The 18,979-nt window shown below is 48.8% G+C and overlaps 2 protein-coding genes across 6 annotated transcripts in view; both read left to right on the plus strand.

The window, feature by feature from the left end:
• The window catches only part of LOC149362494 (uncharacterized), a 41,144-nt gene extending 29,394 nt beyond the window's left edge, over nucleotides 1-11,750 (plus strand). For 2 of the 5 annotated variants that reach the window (XM_089573081.1, XM_089573080.1), the window contains exons 4-5: nucleotides 8,112-8,282; nucleotides 11,059-11,750. In XM_089573081.1, coding sequence (XP_089429207.1) covers nucleotides 8,112-8,282; nucleotides 11,059-11,295 — 408 coding nt within the window. In that variant the 3' untranslated portion in view covers nucleotides 11,296-11,750. Of the gene's footprint in view, nucleotides 1-3,104; nucleotides 4,498-8,111; nucleotides 8,283-11,002 lie in introns of those variants that run through there. The other 3 variants (XM_089573079.1, XM_089573078.1, XM_089573077.1) reach the window with 3 other exon arrangements.
• Nucleotides 11,751-12,436: 686 nt separating this feature from the next.
• Nucleotides 12,437-18,979, plus strand: part of LOC149362495 (cationic amino acid transporter 2-like) — a 117,307-nt gene continuing 110,764 nt past the window's right edge. The window contains exon 1 of the mRNA XM_089573076.1: nucleotides 12,437-12,755. Within this exon, the coding sequence (XP_089429202.1) occupies nucleotides 12,731-12,755 (25 nt within the window). The 5' untranslated portion in view covers nucleotides 12,437-12,730. The remainder of the gene's footprint in view (nucleotides 12,756-18,979) is intronic.

Genomic DNA, 18,979 nt, shown 5'->3' on the forward strand with positions numbered 1-18,979 from the left:
AAGCCCTAAAAGCGGGCTAAATTCGGGAGTCACCGGGACAAAAGTGGTGTCTGTCTGAGCGGGCCACTTTTATTGACCTTTTGCAATGGGGCACGGGGCCGTAGGCCGAAAAGAATCGCCAAATGCAGGCTGTTAAACCGGATCCCATGCGAGGCGCGTCCGCACAGCTTGGTGGTTAGAGGCTCTACTTATGCGAAGGCACAATATAACGAAGAGCCAGGCGTTCCCTAATGAGTGATACTAATGGCGTGATGTTCGTTTTCGAGTGAGAAACTTTTCAAGGAGGAACTTTTATTTCAGCATTCCCTTCTTTACCGCTGCAGCAATAGTTGGGTAATGACAGCAGCAAAAATTACGTTATCCTCCAGGATAAACTTCTTCCGAGGGTCCCATGAATATCGGGCACAGATAAAAGGTTTACCTGTTACCCGGCCGCCCTCCGAAGCCGACAGGCTGTCATTAACTAAAGCGCGATACTTTTCTGGAATAATAAGACAACAGGAGCACATAGCTTTGTGCATCGATTAATCTACAAGGAAAGTATAGTATACGAGCGAAAAATATGCAGAAAACCTAATACAGCAAGAAATGATCATAGCTGCATGCAGTGTTGCAGGGCAACACACAGAAACAATGAGAGAAGCGTTGGCCCAGGCTTCAGCCAGCTGAAGTCACTGACGTGTCACCTTTGATAGCGTGAAATCTGCAGTAGACAAGGGGTTGCACGGAAGGCGCGCATTTAGCCTCCTAGTACCGCGTAAGAAATTCGTAGCAGCTGACGACAGCGTTTATCAGTTCTTTTACTGACTTTGCGTGCAGGTGCGCAAGTGCCCATAAAACGCAAGAAAAGCCCGGCCCCAGTAAGAGCCTAACGATGGGACGGAGCAGGGCAGCTGTGATGCCACCAGCTTGGACCTAGCGTCGTCCGGCCAGATGTATACCACGCCGGAGATGCAACCAGTGATGGCGCTGATTCACTGTGCCAGCCCGGTTTGCGTGATGAGCATCCTGTCCAATGTCGCCTGTTTCCCTCATGGTGGGACGAAGACAACCCCTTCGAAGACGAACCGGTGGCGTAGCCAGACCTCGAGACTCCCGTTTCGTGCACTTCGGCGTCCTCATCGCCAACGGCAGCGCCCGCACCTTCGTTCCCCAACTACACTTGCTTTCAACGCTTCCAATAATTCGAGCATTTTAGAGACTGCAACCTCATTGCTCACCGGTATATATCAATTAATTACCATTACCTCCTCGCACCTGAAATGGAACGTCGTTTACGGTATATGAGCCGAGTGACGCTCCTTTTTTTGCCTCCGGTTCTGTAAAAAATGATGCGAAGATTTTGTTTCGTTCATTCGTTTCGAAGCGCAATAAACGGCAATTTACGAGAATTGTTGTTTTACTCTCGTTCTTTGTCACCTAATTTTAATTTGCTGTTTATCTAAAAAATGTGCGCTTGAAGCGGATCGCATCATGAGATAGCAGCCATCACAATTCTGGAGAGGCTTGTAATTGGGTGGAAGGGACGTTTATTCATGTAGCTTAGTCATGACATCGTATATCTTTGTTTGAATTCATTCTGACGAAAAAAACCAGCGCCAGCTTGGCATACACAAGACTCATTGGCTTCTTTGGCGCAGGACTACGCCATAAGACGTTTCGTTTCATCCAGAAGGGCCATTGAACACAAGAGAACCTGTAGAAGCACTACCTTTATTCCAGACTGCTATCGCATCCGTACCCACCACTTCTTGTAGTACACTTGCAACCTTTATGGACATATAGTTCGCGTACTGACGTGACGGTGCCAGTACTGCCATGTAATGCTGCCTAGACACGGTCTGCACCACCTAAATCGAAGCAGCCGTTCTATTCTTGCTGAGGCTTCCCTCTTCGCACTCCTAACCTGGTGGGCTGTTGAAGGGCAGCTGGCGTCCTGGGCATGACCGGTGCGGAAGAGTTTCATGGGACTGGCTGTCGCGCATAGGCGACGGCGCGTGTCAGTGAAAACCCCGCACAGAGAAGGCTGGACAAACCTACAGAGCTCTGAACGAATACGTAGAGTAATGGCAAGCAGTAGGAGGGCCGCAGAAGTGCCTGCGTTTCGCTAGCGCGAGTATATAACGCTATCCTTGACACAGCAGCAATTTTCAGCGTAAATACCCGGCGGGGCGTACTGGCTTTACGTCCTAGATAGGCTTCTGAGCAGTGACGCCTATACTAGGGTGTCTCGATGGAAGCGTCGCTGGTCATAGCCAGCCTATGCTGTACAGCCTGCGCATGTGACGAAGAAATCCTAAGCAATTTAAAGACGGGATTAATAAAAGGGCCGGGCCAAGGGCCGGGTTCATCGTATCGGCTAGCAAGCGACTCACTTGGTAAAAGAGAACAGCGGTGTACAAACATTTCTCGGAATGCCTCTTCACGGACCTGCCGCTAGTGTTGTCTGTTCAGTGCACGTGCCATTCTGTTAACCCTGCTGAACCTGCAAAAATATCTTCGTTACACGAGACAAAACTGTTCTCGTTGTGACTGTGGTCCGAAGTTCCTCGTACGGTAAAAAAAATTAAATGACCGTCTGATTTCCTTGAAAGTACTCGGACGAAAGCATCAAACCTGTCAAGTACCCAAGCAGGGCATGTGTCATTCTATTGATAAGGCGCACACTGCAGAAAACGTTAGAGACCCCTGCGGCACTCGCATTGGAGAAATGCGTAAGCATGAGTTTTCAAATTTCGCGCGACGCTCCTTTTCATATTTGACTTCCGGCTACGTGGTGCCACACTTCCTTCGTTTTCAAATTCGGCACCACTTTTGCTCCAGCCGCGCCCACCTTTTGGACATTTTTGGCTCTAAATAATTAACCCACCCCAAACCCCGGATTTCCCGTACCAGATTTTTTGATGCGCTATCCGGTGCTACCATTTTTTTTCGCATAAACCCTTTCGTTCGAAAGTAATCGTACGGACAAGTTCATGATCACAGGAAACCGCCCACTTTTTGGACATTTTTGGCTCTAATTAACAAACCCACCTAAACCCCTTAATTTCGATACGAGATTTTTTATGCTCTATTCGATGGTACCACTCATGGTACCACTATTCGATGGTACCACTCATTTTCGGATACACTCATTCGTTAGGATGTAACCATGCGGACAAACTCCTCAAACACAGCAATACAATGCTTACTCATTAAAACAGTTTTTTTTTTTCATGGTGAACTTAAACCAGCCGGCAAGGCGCCGTATTTGATTTTACACCGTGACCTTGTTGCCGTCGTTTTAAAAGCAAGTAAAGGCATGTGCCCCCGTTTGGGGATCGACCAAGAGTCATGAGGCGCATGCGCGTGATTTAAATTTTTCTTTGTCTTTCCTAATATACACGCACTGACTGCGCATGAGCGATGAGCGCAATAGAAGAAGATGATGATGAAAATCTGGAGGATCCTGTCAGGATGTGAATTCACAACTTTTCTTTCTCAGTATTTTTTGTATTGTACAAATTCTAGCTCTGTGTCCCAAATTTTAGATTTAATTATACTCCATTCCCTGTACATGAGTGCGTTTGTATCCGCTATGCACCCTGGCCAATCCCCCGCCGTAGGTATGTGCCATTCAGCCCGAGGACATCATCATCATCATCATCAAGCAGCTATTAGTCATCCGGTTAGTGACATTATAGTCACAAACCCGGTCCAATGAATCCCGAGGAGGCCAATCTTCACCTACGTCCCTCCTTCGTGCGCGGTACCGGAACGTTGCCAAGAGCTCACACTCAAGGTCACGCCACATTCTTCCCCGACGTAGCTCCCGACAGGCAGCCGGACAAGAAGACCACTAGAAGCCGTCGCCACAGCGTCGCTGAGACTAGCGCTGGGCAGTCCGTGACGAAGCTAAGGGAGTCTCCAGCACCTCGTCCGCTTGTGCCGGATACCGCACGACCAGGCAGAGTTATTCAGCCTGGCCGACGATCAAACAACGAGCCGCCTGGTCAGTCCCTTCGTCTTCGCCACGATAAAGGCGAAGAGCTGCCGGAGAACATCGAAGCAGTGGGCCAAGCCTCATTGAATGTCAAGAAATTTAGAGAGAGCCACACAATCGTTCAGAAAATCGGCAGTGGCAGCCCTCGGATTTCTAGCGATCAGCCTATATCGGTTTTCGCCGAGGAACATTCCGCAGTTCTGCCAACGAAAAGAAACAACCCAAGTAGTCTGGGCAAAAATGCGTCGGCTTCACGACTCCGAGGAGCCACTGCCGAAGAGCTCAGTGTGAAGTCATCCGCGCAAGGTCGTGGCAATACGCCGACTAAAACCACCAGAAAGTGTTACCGCTCGCCATACTACGAACCTGGAAGAACTCTTCCCGTTACTGTGAACAAGAACTCTGCAGCGGTTCGACAGGCGCACGTTCAGGGCTCTTCGACGAAAGATAACCACAGCCATCTTGCTGGACAGCACCGCACTACCCAGCGGACTTCGGACGTCAGCCACAACACGGTAAGCCGCTCATGCCCGGGCACATATCGTTAAACCATGTTTTCATCGAGTTCATTTGATCTCTACCAAATGCTGGTTCACGCAAGCGGCCAGGGACTACTGCTTCTCTAGTTTAAAGCTCCGCTTGTCATGTGCTTAAGCATGACGTAGAGGTTGTTTTATTTTTTCTGTAACAATCCTCTAGGTGTAATACTTGCTTGTTCTGTTTAAAAAAGTGGTTTTACGCGTTGTGTGCTGCAATGCAGTGTTAACACAGGCAAAAGTTTACAACTAAAGGCGCGGCAGCGCAACAGCGAACAGCGTCCATACTCGCTGTGGTGGCTTCCTTTGAGGACAGAAGCCTTTATTTCTAATAAGATCAGGCGTCTTTAGCTCAGCGTTGCTCACCAGACATCCTCCTCCGCTCGATCGTGTTCTACGCATGCGCAAATATTCGATTATGTCTTACGAGTGGTTAAGAGCAGAATTGAAACCCTCAATTCCCGTTGTTCCTGTAGCGCAATGGAGCACCGTTGTGTTCTTGGGCGCGTAGGGCAGCGGTTCGGATTCGGTTTTTATTTGTAGGACGAGACTACTGTGTCGCCAGCCGGCAACATAACAGTGAAGTCTGCCGGCAATTTGGCTCCATTGGCTGACACCGGGGATATCACGACACATAGCCAATGAAAAGACACAGCCGGCATTCTCTTTTTTTCTCCTGTTTTTAGCTGCAGTATACTCTGCCCAAAAAGCTGCTGGCAGCCGACAGTCAAACCAAAGGCAAAAAATCTCAAAATGCTACCCTAAAGGCGACGCACCTCCAGAGGAAACAAATAACACAACAGCGTTAAAGGTCTCGTTCTCCAGAAAATCCGGTGTTGGTGTTGTCGGCGTCAGCGCTCTGAAGAAAAAATCACGGGCATAACTCCGGCAGGTGGTCCCCAGAGAGCAACCTAGGAGGAAGGCGGACCTCCTAAGTCGCGTGACCTTGCGCCGGCGTCACAACCTGCCCACCCGATAATGAGCAAACTTCCCACCGTCGTACATGACAGTTTAATTGATTGCCGACTCCCGAAGGGCAGCCTGTACCGCACAAGCCCCACCGCTGGGAGCACGTGCCATCGCAGGGCAGTGGCGCATCGCTTACCAGCTTCAGCACTGTTCCAGGAAGGGTACGAGTACGCCTAGAGATATATGAATGTACGGTAGAGAATGATACCATCTGCATATATGGGGATTAAGCAGTCCCGCTGTCGCGTCATACTCTTAAGGCGGAGTTTGAAGGTCCCCTCCAATTTTTTTTATTTGTCCTGTTCTTTTTTTTTCCTTTTATAAGAAACAAAAAAAAATCATTCTCGAACGGTTCTTCGCACTACTGTCACATCATGTGACGGTATGACGACACCGCCTAAGACAAATAAGACGACACTGCCGGCCTTGTTTTTCGGTGTATTCTGCCAGCAGCCCGTAATATAGCCTCGCCCAATTATTTGGCATTTACCTCAGAGGATGGGTCCCTTTTAGGTTGCATTCTGAGATGCTTTTCAGCCAAATTCGCCGTTTAAGCACTAACTCGAAATCAATTTTCCACTTTTTTTGAGCACTTAAACCTGGGCGCACTTAAGCACGTACCTGCGCGCAAATCAGTTACTATTCCCCCTACGATGCGATCTACCTTTCAGGTTACATTACAAACTGTTTTGAAGCAAAGTTTCCATTCCCGTTTAAGAAATTGGTGCACTGTACTGCTGCCCCTCGCGCACAGACCATAAATATCGATCCTGGCCGCGGCGGCTGAATTTCTTTGGAGGAGAAATTCGAGGCCCGTGTACTGTGCGATGTCAGTGCACGTTAAAGAACCCCAGGTGGTCGAAATTTCCGGAGCCCTCCACTACGGCGTCTCTCATAGCCTTAGTCGCTTTGGGACGTTAAACCCCATAAACAAACAAACATAAATATCGCACACCGGCGAATGTCAGGTGCGTTTCTCCACACGACGCATGCTTAAACTACTCTAAATCATAATGCGGCACACTGTGGAGGCTAACGAAAAGGGTTCAGCTTAAGTTAAGGACAACGCAGAGAGCTACGGAAAGAAGAATGATAGGCGTAACGTTAAGATACAAGAAGAGGGCTGAGTGGGTCAGAGAACAAACGCGTGGTATGATACTCTAGCCAAAATCAAGAGGAACAAATTAGCTTGGGCAGGGCATGTAATGCGAAGGAAAGATGGATTCCAAGAGAAGGCAAGCGTAGCAGTGGGCGGCAGAAAGTTAGGTGGGCGGATGAGATTAAGAAATTTGCGATGATAACGTGACCGCAAGTGGCAAAGGACACGATTAATTAGGTAGACATGGGAGAAGCCTTTTGCCCTGCAGTGGGCGTAGTCAGGCTGATGATGATAATGATGAAACGTAATTGTCGTTTCACACCTAGTACTGTATTATTGGCAAACTGCGCCACCATTGTCACTTGTCTGCGTAGTCTCAGCGCAGATAATAAAGCAGCTCTACCGACACAAACATTACACCTGCCTGCCTGAATGACGTCACATACTGCACGAGTACGAGGCAGCTACCAAAGCAGAGCAGTAGAAAAGCTTTTTGATACTTACTGAATTTTGATAACAACCTGTAAGTTTACTTTGCTGCAAAATGAAGAAGCGTAACGAAGGCTGCAGTCTTCATGTCCAGTATTCTAGGACAAAAATTTTGAATTTTGAGATATTGTAAGATACTGCTAGGTTTATATTAACGGTAGTGGTCCATTCTTCTGATGCGTAGTTAAGACCGCCATAGAAAGCCATTGGGGAACGTTTTTGACGACTGCGGAAACGTTAACAATAAAAATACACAAGCCTGCCGACAGGAGATCTGCAGATATAATTATTGTTACAGTGAAACCTTATGATATATGAAAAAATTGCGCTCATAAACTCTTTCTCGTTGAATAATGGTTTTGTTCAGAATTGCTGGGTATTTGTGTACTACCTTCACGTTGAACGCGGTGGACCCCGAATCAAACACTCGTACTTTCTCCCCCTATCTGCCTTTCAGAAGGCCTGGAGACTAAAGTGGTTCTTTGGGCTCTTTGGTCAGTGATCATGGTCGCGATAATTATCGCGAAAAGACAAGGACAAACGAAGAAGTGGACGAATGCAGCGCCAGTCCTGTCCACTGCTTCGTTTGTCCTTGTCTTTTCGCGCTGCATTCTTTAACCACGGCCTGGAGATATCTGATGAAAAAATTTTACACATATAAGACGTTTAGACAGCAAATTCCTATTATTACCCTGAAACTGCACGCCAGAACCGAAAACTGCTTAAAATCTTTCCCGAGTACGTCTGACGTTTGAACATGAGAGTGAACATGTTCTTAGCACTCTGGATCCAAACATTGGATATCTCCACTTACGCCAAACATTGAAAACAACTACGAAGCCAGCAAGCTAGCTGTGTGTCTTGTAGCATATTAGCGTAGTAGCCGTTCGTTGCATCATGAGGTGTTTCTTTTGGGCAGAACCAAACTGTACATTCCAGGGTGTAGCTGTAGGTGGTTATGTTGAATACCCTGCCATCTGCCCGAAGTTTCCAAAAACGTTGCCAATCATCCGAGCCATCGTACCACTGTTTCCAGACTATGACGTCCGTGGACATGCTACCGATCTACTGTCCTGGCCACAGGCAAACGCAGGTCGTTTTGCAGCCAGCGGTGCCATCCACCGGAGGCATCGCACCATCGTCCATACCGGAGACGCAGGACGTACTCTCAGCAGCAAAGATGCATCATGTCCCCGCATCAGAACCGGTAGGCTTACATTGGAAAACGAGTTGAAGAATGAAACAAAATCCCATGTCGTAGGGCAAGCAGAACTAAGCGAAAAACGACCGGATTCTTAGGCCTTGTTTGAGTTCTGGTTGTCGCTTCGGGTTCTGCTAGCCAGAGCAACTTATGGGCGAGAGCAGAGACAGAAAAATCAGGCGTGTTCACGGTAGCAAGGTGGCAAAAGATGCGAGTTGCTATTGTATTGCTCTGCAGCTTGAGTGCGCTGAGTAGTCACAAGGACTAAACATGACGACTGTAAGGTGTAAAACTATCAACTGAACGTTGATCCGTCAAGAAAGGACTTAATAAAGGAAATAGCTGCCGCCACTGAGGATGTGTGCCACTTCTTTCCATTTTCAGCTGTTCAAGCGGTTTGACTGCGAATGCCATCTCACTCGGCGTTAACGCTGTCGAAGGCGCGCGACACAACTTTCACGGGCATTCGCGATAAAGAACGCCTCTAGAAACTCTGTGCCAACTGTTTCTTTACATATGTGAAACACGAGTTTTTTTCCAAAATTGGTTATTTATTTTTTTTTTGCAGACTCTCTCTGCAAGTGTAAGTACCTGGCGTGCTATGTATCCCAGGTGTCTTTAATGCTCCTGCAACACAATATAAACAACCAGTTTGCCCAATATAAGTGGCACCGCAAGACATAGAGATGCTGGTGCCGCCGCGGTGGCTCAGTGGTTGCTGCTGACCGGAAAGACACAGGTTCAATCCCGGCCGCGACGGTCGCATTTAGATAGAGGCGAAATGCCAGAGGCACGTGTGCTGTGCGATGTCAGTGCACATAAAAGACCCCAGGTGGTCAAAATTATCCGGAGCCCTCCACTACGGCATCCCTCATAGCCTGAGTCGCTGGGACGTTAAACCTCAGAAACCATAGGAATTCGGTAGATTACCCCCGTTTGAAAACGCAGAAACGGTTCCTCATGCTGTCGACCACAAGAACCGCAACTTTCCTGCGTTTAGACGCGGTTTACCCTCTGGCACGTCAACTTTAATTTTCTTGCAGCAGAGAAGACCTGCTCGTTGTTGTGCCTGCTGGCTATCTTCTTGTTGGGGTGCAAGACCACTACAAGTATGGGATGACGACTGGCCTTTTTCGTTCCTGTTCATTGCATTCCGGCGGAAGCACCTCCCTTTTAATAGCTGCGAGACACGGCACAGTCAAGGGCCCCGGAAATTTCGACCATCTGGGGTTCAAGAAAGAGAGAATTAAGTGCCGTAGTGAAGGACTCCAGAGTGATTTCGACCACCTGGGGATCTTTAACGTGCACGGAGATTGCACAGCACACGGACGCCTTTTGCGTTTCGCCTCCATCGAAACGCGGCCGCCGCGGTCGGGTTCGAACCCGAGTACTCCGGCTCGGTAGACGAGCACCTTAGCCACTGAGCCACCGCGGCGGGTAAAAGCTTAAGTGGGCCCTCCAGTTCAAGTCTGCCCTCCTGTTTTTCTCTCTCTTCCTTCTTCCGCTCCCTGACTTGGCGGTTGTGCTGTCCACCGAAATTGAGACAGTAGAGATGCCTATGTGTCTATCGTTACTGCGCCTTTCCATTCAACATGACACTGTGTTTGTGGCTCGGAAAAATCATTGGGAGAATAAGCAGGTCTAGTGTATATATAGGGTGTCTCACAAGACTTCACACACAATTTTTAAAGTTAGGCTTTTTGAGTTAGAGGAGCATTTTTCGGCATACCATTGTCCGCGGTGTAATGCATCGGAATACAGCTATGACATGCTAACTAGCCGGCCGGTGTATTTAATAGTTATTTTTTTAACTATTTGAGCCCGGCCACGGTGGCCGCGTTTCGATGGAGACGAAACGCAGAAGGCGCCCGTGCGCTGTGCGATGTTAGTGTAGGTTTAAGTATCCCCAGGTGTTAGAAACGATTCAAGAGCCCTCCACTATACGGCACCTGTTTCTTCCTTTCTCCTCTCACTCCTTACTTTATCCCTTCCCTTACAGCGCGGTTCAGGTGTCCACTGAGATGTGAGACGTATACTGCGCCATTTCTTTTATTCAAAAACCAATTTTGTGATTTTCAGTTAATCAATTATTGGAAGGCGTGTAGCCCACCGTAATATCCATATCAGTTTTTAGAGTTTCGAAAGCGCGTTTGCCCTCTACGCTGTGGCCCTGCAAATTTTAGCTATTTCGACGGGATACGTGCACTACAGTGGTTGCTTTACCTGTAAGCTTCTCGAAAGCGCATGTATTGTGGCTTGGCGCAACCAAAATTTGTTTTGCTACACCATCGAGGGTAACCGCGTTTTCAGGTTCTAAAAAATATGGATGTTACTTACGGTGGGCTACACGCCTCTCAGTAATTAAGGAGCCTAACAGTAATGGTTACAATGTTAACTACTCAGTATTATTTGACCAGCTTAGTAGTTAGCTCGTCTTAGCTGTATTCTGATGTAGTACACAGCTCACAGTGTTATGCCGATGAAAGCGCTCTCCTAACTCAAAAAGCCTATTTTTAAAGGTCGAAATTTCCGGAGCCCTTCACTACGGCGTCTCTCATAGCCTGAGTCGCTTTGGGACGTTAAACCCCATAAACCAACCAACCAACCAACCAACCAACCAACCAACCTATTTTCAAAGATTTTGTAAAGTCTTAGGTGCAACACCCGGCATATCTGATGCAGCCTGACGTCATGCCCCTTCCTGTCTTTCTCTTTTCCCCGCTCAGTTTGTAACTGTCGTACCGTGGGTGCCTCAGTGCAGTCGGTCCTGTTCCATCTTTAGGTGCGACGCATCGAGAGGTTTGGGGCTTTCGAGGGCCGCGCCCCCATGTGGATGTGGGAGTGCGCGGGCCTGGCCCTGGCCGCCCTGGTCCTCATCGCCGTGCTGGCTGCGTTCGCCTTCCTCCGGGAGCGCGCGGCAGAGGGACGCGGCCAGGCTCAGCGTCGGGCCGCCAAGAAACTGACGGCGTCCTCTTCGACGGACTGGGGTGCAGACACTGAACCGACAGTCGCTTCGTAGGGGCCATCCCGGAAGCCAACGAAGATGCGACGTAGTTTCTGCCGGTTAATTTCGACTATTGGAGAGCTTGATGCCTTCTGGAAAAAGAACCAGAACAAGCATTGATTGCTCGGGCGTTTAAAGCCAGAACAGTTGGCTTTCACTAAGCAGTGCGAACAGGTCACTACTCATGGGTTCTTTTCGCCTGGTCCCTTAGTCTTGTGTGGGCGGACTCTCAATGCTTCTTTTGAGACATGAACTTGTGCATTTTCGTCTTGGTAAAACGCTGTGGTAGCGCCAGAAATTTATTATGAAACGGAAAGGCGTTAGTGTTGTGTTAAACAATAATACAAGGACGGTGATTTAACTTCCCAGTATTCTGAGCTCTAGCTTCAAATCTTGACCGCGTGGATTACGTACAACTGTTATACAACAGGAATCCTTAAACGCGAATAAAGTTTGTTTAACATCTTGTTCTTTTCTTGTGGGCATGCTTTACTGTGCTCTTCTGAACGTAGTGTTCTAAAGCTTTCTATTCATTGTGCCAACGATATGCAAAAGACACCAGTGCGCAATGCGATGGCACAGCACGTTGAAGCAACCACTGTCGAAGACAGTCGGAAGCCCTCCATTACGGCATCTCGCAGTCAACGTACAGCTTTGGGACGTCAAACAACACATACCTTACCATACCCCATAGCAGTATCAGGGCGTAAAACAACACACCGTAGCCTATCTCATAGCAGTTTTGGTGCGTCAAACCACACATACCGTACCATACCTCACTGCCCGGGTAGAGCTTCGAGGCGCCAAAACACACACACCGCATTATAACAACACAGTTTCGCGCTAAGTATATCGTCAAGGTAGCCTGAGGACGTAAGAGTGGAACCTAGGGCGGATTGCCTACTTCAAGCATCATAAATGTCTCGTATAGCCGGGGCTATACTGTGTGTACAAGGCTTTCCGCCGCGCCTTTTACTGCCCTGGATGTTGAGATAAAACCTGTCGCGCGACTCGTAACGTCAACACCGTGTACGCGTGCTGGTGCTTCTTCCATCTTCGTTGTCACTGTGTGATGGCGCGCGGCTGCCTCTATGGGCCGTATATGCAAAAAAAGAACACACACAGTGAGCTCCGCTTATTGTGCCCGCTGCGCTTTGCCTGACAGCTGTGCCGTCGCTGTCGCATTCCGCCGCCGATTACAACGCCGTGGTAGACGGCGGTTTCGCGGCTACGAACAAACACGCACATGCACACAAAGAACCGGTGAGGGAAAGGGCGGAAACTTTCTTTGCCGATAGCGTGCAGTGAGGCGCACCCCTACGAACAAGCGAAGTAGCGGAAAGCTACTGGAGCGAGGGTTTTTTCTTAGGTCTCGGCGGTGTGTGACGGCTGGGGTGGCGAGAACGTCGGCGCTACAATTGGGACCAGGCAAGCACGAGAACGCCGCGCTATGACCACAGCAAAAGATGGCGAAGGTAAGGCCTTTGAAATTTTTTTACGTCGTTTTGAGGTCTTTTGAGATTCGCAGGCTCAACAAGTAATCCGCTAGCGTGCTGCTTTTTTTTCTATGGGCAACGTTTTCAGCTCGGGCTTGTGGACGACGCTACTAGCAACGGCCTACGCGCAACGATGTTTCCGCGTCGATTTTTTTGTATCAGCTTTATTTTCCAGAACAGATTGATTTCCAGGGCCTAAAGCGCGCTGTCAACTCACAGACAGATTAAAACGTTTGATGGCAATCAGTGCTACCTGTAGCTGAAACCGCGAACATGACGCGGTGGTGGCTTCTAGCTTTCCACACTTCTGATCTGTGCCGAAACTTCGGAAAAAAAGCCTTTTAACTTCTCCTTTTCGCTTCCATCAATTTTATTCCTTCTTCGCTTACCGTCTTCTGTTCTCCCCTCCCGTTCCGTTTCTGCGCCTACACCCTTCCAATTTTTTAATATGAACGCGTGAGCGTCGACTGCTCGGCGCTGCCGCGCCGGAAGAAAAAAGAACAAAAGCTTGCGAGGGTAGCACATGCCCACAATTCATGCTGCTGGAATAAACTTCGTCCGCTAGTCTGTTCTGATTAGTGTCAAGCAGCCTCTGCCCACGTGTCGTTATCTGGACACCAGCACATGCGGGACTAGAGGGAAACGAGGCTGCAGACGCCTCAGCCCGCGCGCTCAACCACCGGGCATCGCCACGACACGCCGCCTGAGGTATCAGAACCTAATCGGGCTATTATTAACAAAGACATTGTTAAATTATATCAAACCCAGAATAGCCGCTTTCATCCCCCTGCGAAAGTGCTAACCAAAAGCGAGGAGCGTTGGCTCCTTCGTTTGTATACCAACACGGTACTGTGCCCGGCCGTGGTGCAGTATTTTAATCCGGCTTTTAACGGGGTGTGCCCTCATTATGGATGCGCGTTCTAGGACGGGTACCACATGGTGTATGCATGCCCTCCTAACCCCGCTTACCCCCCTTTTTCCTCACCTACCTGAGAAAGCTGCCCTGCTATCCCCCCTCACCCCAACCCAACCCGGAAGGACTGGGAGGCGACCCTGCTCGGCTGCTCTGACCTGCAGGCCCAACGGGCCCTGGTCGCGCGAGCCCGGGCAGCGGCCGACGCCACTGGGGTCCCGAACTAGGGACCTCCACCTAGTACTTGTGAGGGCTGGCCCCCTTTGGGTCAGCTCATACCTCACCTCCCGAAGTTTATCTGTAAATAAATGTTTTCCACCACCACCACCTGCTCGGCTGCTCTACGTTAGAGAGGCAGCAAGCCACCGTGGCTAGGGTCCGAGCTGCCACGGAAGCCACAGGGGTCCCGGACTGGGGACCCCTGCTTGAATTTGTAAGGACTGGCCAGTCCCTACTCTCTTCAGTAAATAGCAAAAATAAATTTTCCACCACGACAGCCATAATCGGCTGTTATGCATCGGAGCCCCAAGAAACTGAGAGGAATTGTTTTTACCCGCTGCATATAATATGGGTGAATCTGAAAAGAGCATACGTGTGGTAATAGCTTAACAAGCTCTAGAAACCAGTTGCAATCGCTGATTACAAAAAACTGATTGAAAAGGACCCTCGCTATTGCCGCGTTTATTTCGTTCAAGGAAATGCTCTCGCCACGCTACCCGCAAATAAAATCGGAGCCTAGAGCCGTGCTTGGAACCCTACGCGTTTCCACCATTCCAGAACCACAAACACGCAGCAGATAGAACATGAAACAAACGGTCTCATAACTCAGCCGTAAAACTTGTTTCGCAGGGGTTGCTTCGCACGAAACAGAACAGCCAACAGACGACGCTAGCTACAGCGGTGGCATGATTGGTGCGCATGTCGTTCCCTCTCCCGATTTGCACTCTGCTTCGCCCCGGCATCGTTGCACTCGACGTTCGCATTTTCATGTCAAAAAATTGAAAGGGTGTACCGCAGCCTGCCGCTGGAGACCGTTACTGGCTTAAGTTGTGTATCGCAAAAAACACGGACGAAGAAACGAGATGCACACCACAGATGATACACCGCAGACACACCACCGGTGTGTCTCGTTTCTTCGTCCTTTGTGTTTTTTGCGATAAACAACTTGGATTACCGACTTGTCCAAGTATATACCCTCGTCGGTTACTAGCAGTTTGCTGTTTTCTTAAAAAATCGCTAGAGCTGCCGCTAGCGAAAATCTTCGAAGCGCTTTCTGGACGTCCATTAACAACCCCCCCCCCTCCCGAAAAAAAAAATAAATAAAAAATGCAGCAGTAGTGTTGCTGCTGTGCGAAACTTTAATTTCACTTCCAATGCGAACGGCCTTCGCTGTGAAGTTTGGACAGTAGAACCGCCGTTAAGATGAATATCTTAATGCGTACTGTTCAATTAGGTTATCTAAAAAAGACCGCGCCGACAGAGTGTGCTTTGTCAACGAGTTTGCGCTATTACTGTGCACATCGAGTTGGCTAGTCGAGACTGAGACTATATGCTTGAAGCCTAAAAGGAGCACTGCTGCGTCTCAGCGCCGCTCTATGTTTAAAGGAGGAAAGACGCCACGAACACTGAGCGAATACACTGCCACGTTTCGTTCTCAGGTATCGAATGATCTGTTAAGTAGTCGGGTGTAGACGATCGGTCCTAAAACACGTCCGTAAGCGACACACGAGGATCTCTTAGTCACAATCGCGTAAATGCAGGCAATAAACACTGCATACGCTCACTGTTATTGTTGCCACTTGCTTAACAATAAATCTTTTTATTTTCGTTTTCGCCGACCGTCCTCTAGAAATAATGAAAGCCTTTACTCTTCTTTTTTGCGACTACCAGCCATTATTAGAGAGCAAACAGATATTCGCTGCCAAAGCTCACGTGAGATACCCCCACCATATACGCCTGCATGCTGCCAGCAACAATTTACCCGGCCAGCACAACGGAGTTTACCTCCCTGACAACTCGTGCGTCATGACTCCTTGTGGAATGGCTTCAAAAGTGTCCACGTGCCTTGAAAAAAGCCGCGCTGTGCAATTGGCTCATCCTCAACCGGTTCAGAGCCGAGGGCTTACGGCAAAACACACCTGTACAAACACTCACTCACCCGCGAACGAATGGAATTAATTTTTTTGCTTTGCTACTCGTTGCTTACTCTGACAGTCGAGTTTGTTTTTGTTTTTAACCAGAGCTGATAGAAAGTGCGTCCCAGATGTGCAGCAGTGACATAAAATGTAGACACGCTCGCAAGGACGTTAAAGGCAAAGGGATAAGGCTAGCATAAGGCAATTCGTTGCTTCGGCCATGAGCCGAACTTTCCGCGCACGTAACGTTGTTATTGCTTTGTTTTTTTAGTGCCTTCTTCCAACTTTAACATTAACCTGTCGCAACAGTGTGAAGCCCTGCGGCAAGTTAAGCGCGCCTTCAAACAGCTCTCAAAGCATGCGTTTATTGGTAAGTGCATAAAATAAATCTCAGAACTCGAAAGAAGGCAGCGCACTATGGAAAAGAACGACCAGCTGTTTTGTAACTTTACGTTTATTTTTTTTTATTATTTATTTCAAAATACTGCAGGCCTATGTGGCCCATCATATAATGTGACGAGGACCGAACAGAGGCACGAATGCTGGGCTCAAAGTTGAATTTTTGTTTCTGCTGTTTCTTACCGTTTTTTTTTTTCTTGAATTGTTAGCTGTGCGCTCCGCATACGAGTACCAACTAGGCCAACTTTTATCTTGATCATCCTACTCAGGTTCATCTCGAGTTGGCCGCTGAATAAGGGAAATTTTAAAAATCGCCGCTTTGTTTTTATTAATCCTCTGTTTTAAGAAATAACATGCATAGAAAAGAAAAATGGAAATGTTGAAGACTGTAGGGAAGCCCTAGGTATCAAAATTTACTTCCGGAGACGCTTAAAAAGAAAACAGAAAGCCCATAGGGGTGCCCCAGAAATAGAGCGGCAGCGAAGAAAAACAAATCCAGTTGGCACTTTCATAGCGTGCTCGCCTTTAGGTAGATGGCATACATGGTCTGTTCTGAAAGTAGTAGGACTCATTTTTTTAAACGAAATTTATTCAAGAGAATAGTACAAACGATTACAATTTTTCATGGTAGCACCCTTCCGCACCGACATGCTGCTGCCAATGAGTTTTACAGTTTTCGTACGCCTCCAGGAACGCCTGGACCGGTATGCTGTTTAGCTCCCTCGTCACGGCCTGTTGAACCACCTCTACCGATCCGTGATGTTTCCCCTCGAGCGTCGATTTTATTTTATAGAATAAACTCTGGCGGGGCCAAGTCGAGGCTGTAGGGGGGCTGAGGCAGCATTGCCGCCTTGTGCTGGGCAAAAAATCGGGGTCCTCATTCACATGATGACGATCCTACCGGTTGGCCTTTTCCTCCTCTGACAACACTCCCGGCACCAACTTCGCGCACGCTTTCCGCATGGATAAGTTTTCTGTCACGATCTCAAAAACTTGGGTTTGAGGAATGCTCAAGTCATCAGCAATCATTCTGATACTCATTCTACGATCACTGTTAAGTAAATGTTTCACTCGCTACACATTTTCGTTGGTCTTGCTGGTCGAAGGGCGTCTGGAGCGGTCGTCTTCCTCCACTCTTTCCTTACCTTCTCGGAAAAGCTTGTGCCACTCAAAAAACACCTGATCTACCCATGGAAGCGTCACCGTAGGCCTCCTTAATCATTTTGTAGTCTCTTTGCCCGTTTTACCAAGATTTATTCAAAATTTGATCGCGTATCACTGATCGAGTAAACGCTCGACGATTTGCGTGACGAGACGTTTCGACAGGGGTTCACAGTACAAGCGACCTCCTCTCTTCAACGGCCGAGAGCCTACTGCCGATTTTCCCCAGCATTCCCAATATCCCCCTTCAACGATCCTGCACGCGCAGACCAACTCTCGTCCGCACGTTCGCCCAGGAAAAAACCAGTCCTACTACTTTCAGAACAGACCCTGTATTTACAGGTAATAAGCCCTGGAACGTACGCGCTGGCAGTGCGCGCGTGAAAGCTAGCAACACTACGCGCTGGCAGTGCGCGCGTGAAAGCTAGCAACACTGGCAGATACCACCTCAGGTACAGTGGGCATCGAATGGAAGGATTACACGCGAATATAACGGAGAACACGATACGCGTGCAACACTCATCAGGAAAACCATTGTGACGTTATGTGACCCAGCGCACGTTATTCTAATCTACGCTGTTCAGACATTCGCCAAAATGGCAAACTCTCGCTGTGTCATGATCGTGGCCCACCGCGACGTAGTAGTAGTAGTAAGTGGTTTTAATAACATAATAAATGGAAGGAAAAGATTGTTGCTAGCCCCGGCATCTGCTATCGCTGCTGGAAGCACCTCAGCTGGGGCAGCGGAAATGAAGGATAGTAGGCAGTGTGTAGAAGTGAAATGAAAGGAGTGAGTTCAAGGTCGCATTTACGTTCCCGGCCGTGGAAGCTGCATTTCGACGAAATGCAAAACGCCATGTGCTCAGCATCCGCTACACGTTGCAGAGCGCCACGTGTTCGAAACTGATCCGTTGTTCTCCATTACGGTTGTTCTTACTCAGAACAGATGCACCACAATAAACGCGGAATAACTCAAACGTGGAAAAGCTAATGAAATAAGAGATAAAAATTTAGAGATTTACTGCGGCGACCCGCATTGGGAGAATGCGAAAGCACTGACGCCTCCTCGGCACTCGTCGCCTCTCTTCGTCGTCGAATCCAAGGAAATCAGAGTCCTTGGACTCTTCATACACAACCAGCGACGCTGCGACACAACACTCGCCAAGCTCCGGCAGGTGGGGGACCAGGTGGGCCGCATGGTCCGCCGGGTTTCCAACAAGCGCGGTGGGTTACGATGCAAAGACGCCTTGCGGCTGGCGAACGCATTCGTGACCAGTCGAATCTTGCATTCGACTCCCTACCTCCACCTGCGGAAACAGGAGGAGGATTCCCTCGAGGTCATCCTCCGCAAAATCATGAAACGAGCGCTGGACCTCCCAGTTTCTACCTCTACCAGCCGCCTTATGGCACTGGGGATGGTGAACACTTTTAGGGAGCTTCGGGAGGCCCACCTCAACAACCAATACACTCGTCTCACAAAGACAGGGTCGGGTCGCCGCCTTTTAGCCCGACTACACATCCAGCACACTCAATTCACAGAGGAGAGATGCCGCCTTCCCGTACACTGGAGACGCGCCCTCCACGTGCGGCCTCTC

The sequence above is a fragment of the Amblyomma mixtum genome, chromosome 2 (genome assembly GCF_055824585.1).
Source record: "Amblyomma mixtum isolate Tamu chromosome 2, ASM5582458v1, whole genome shotgun sequence".
NCBI classification, from domain to species: domain Eukaryota; kingdom Metazoa; phylum Arthropoda; class Arachnida; order Ixodida; family Ixodidae; genus Amblyomma; species Amblyomma mixtum.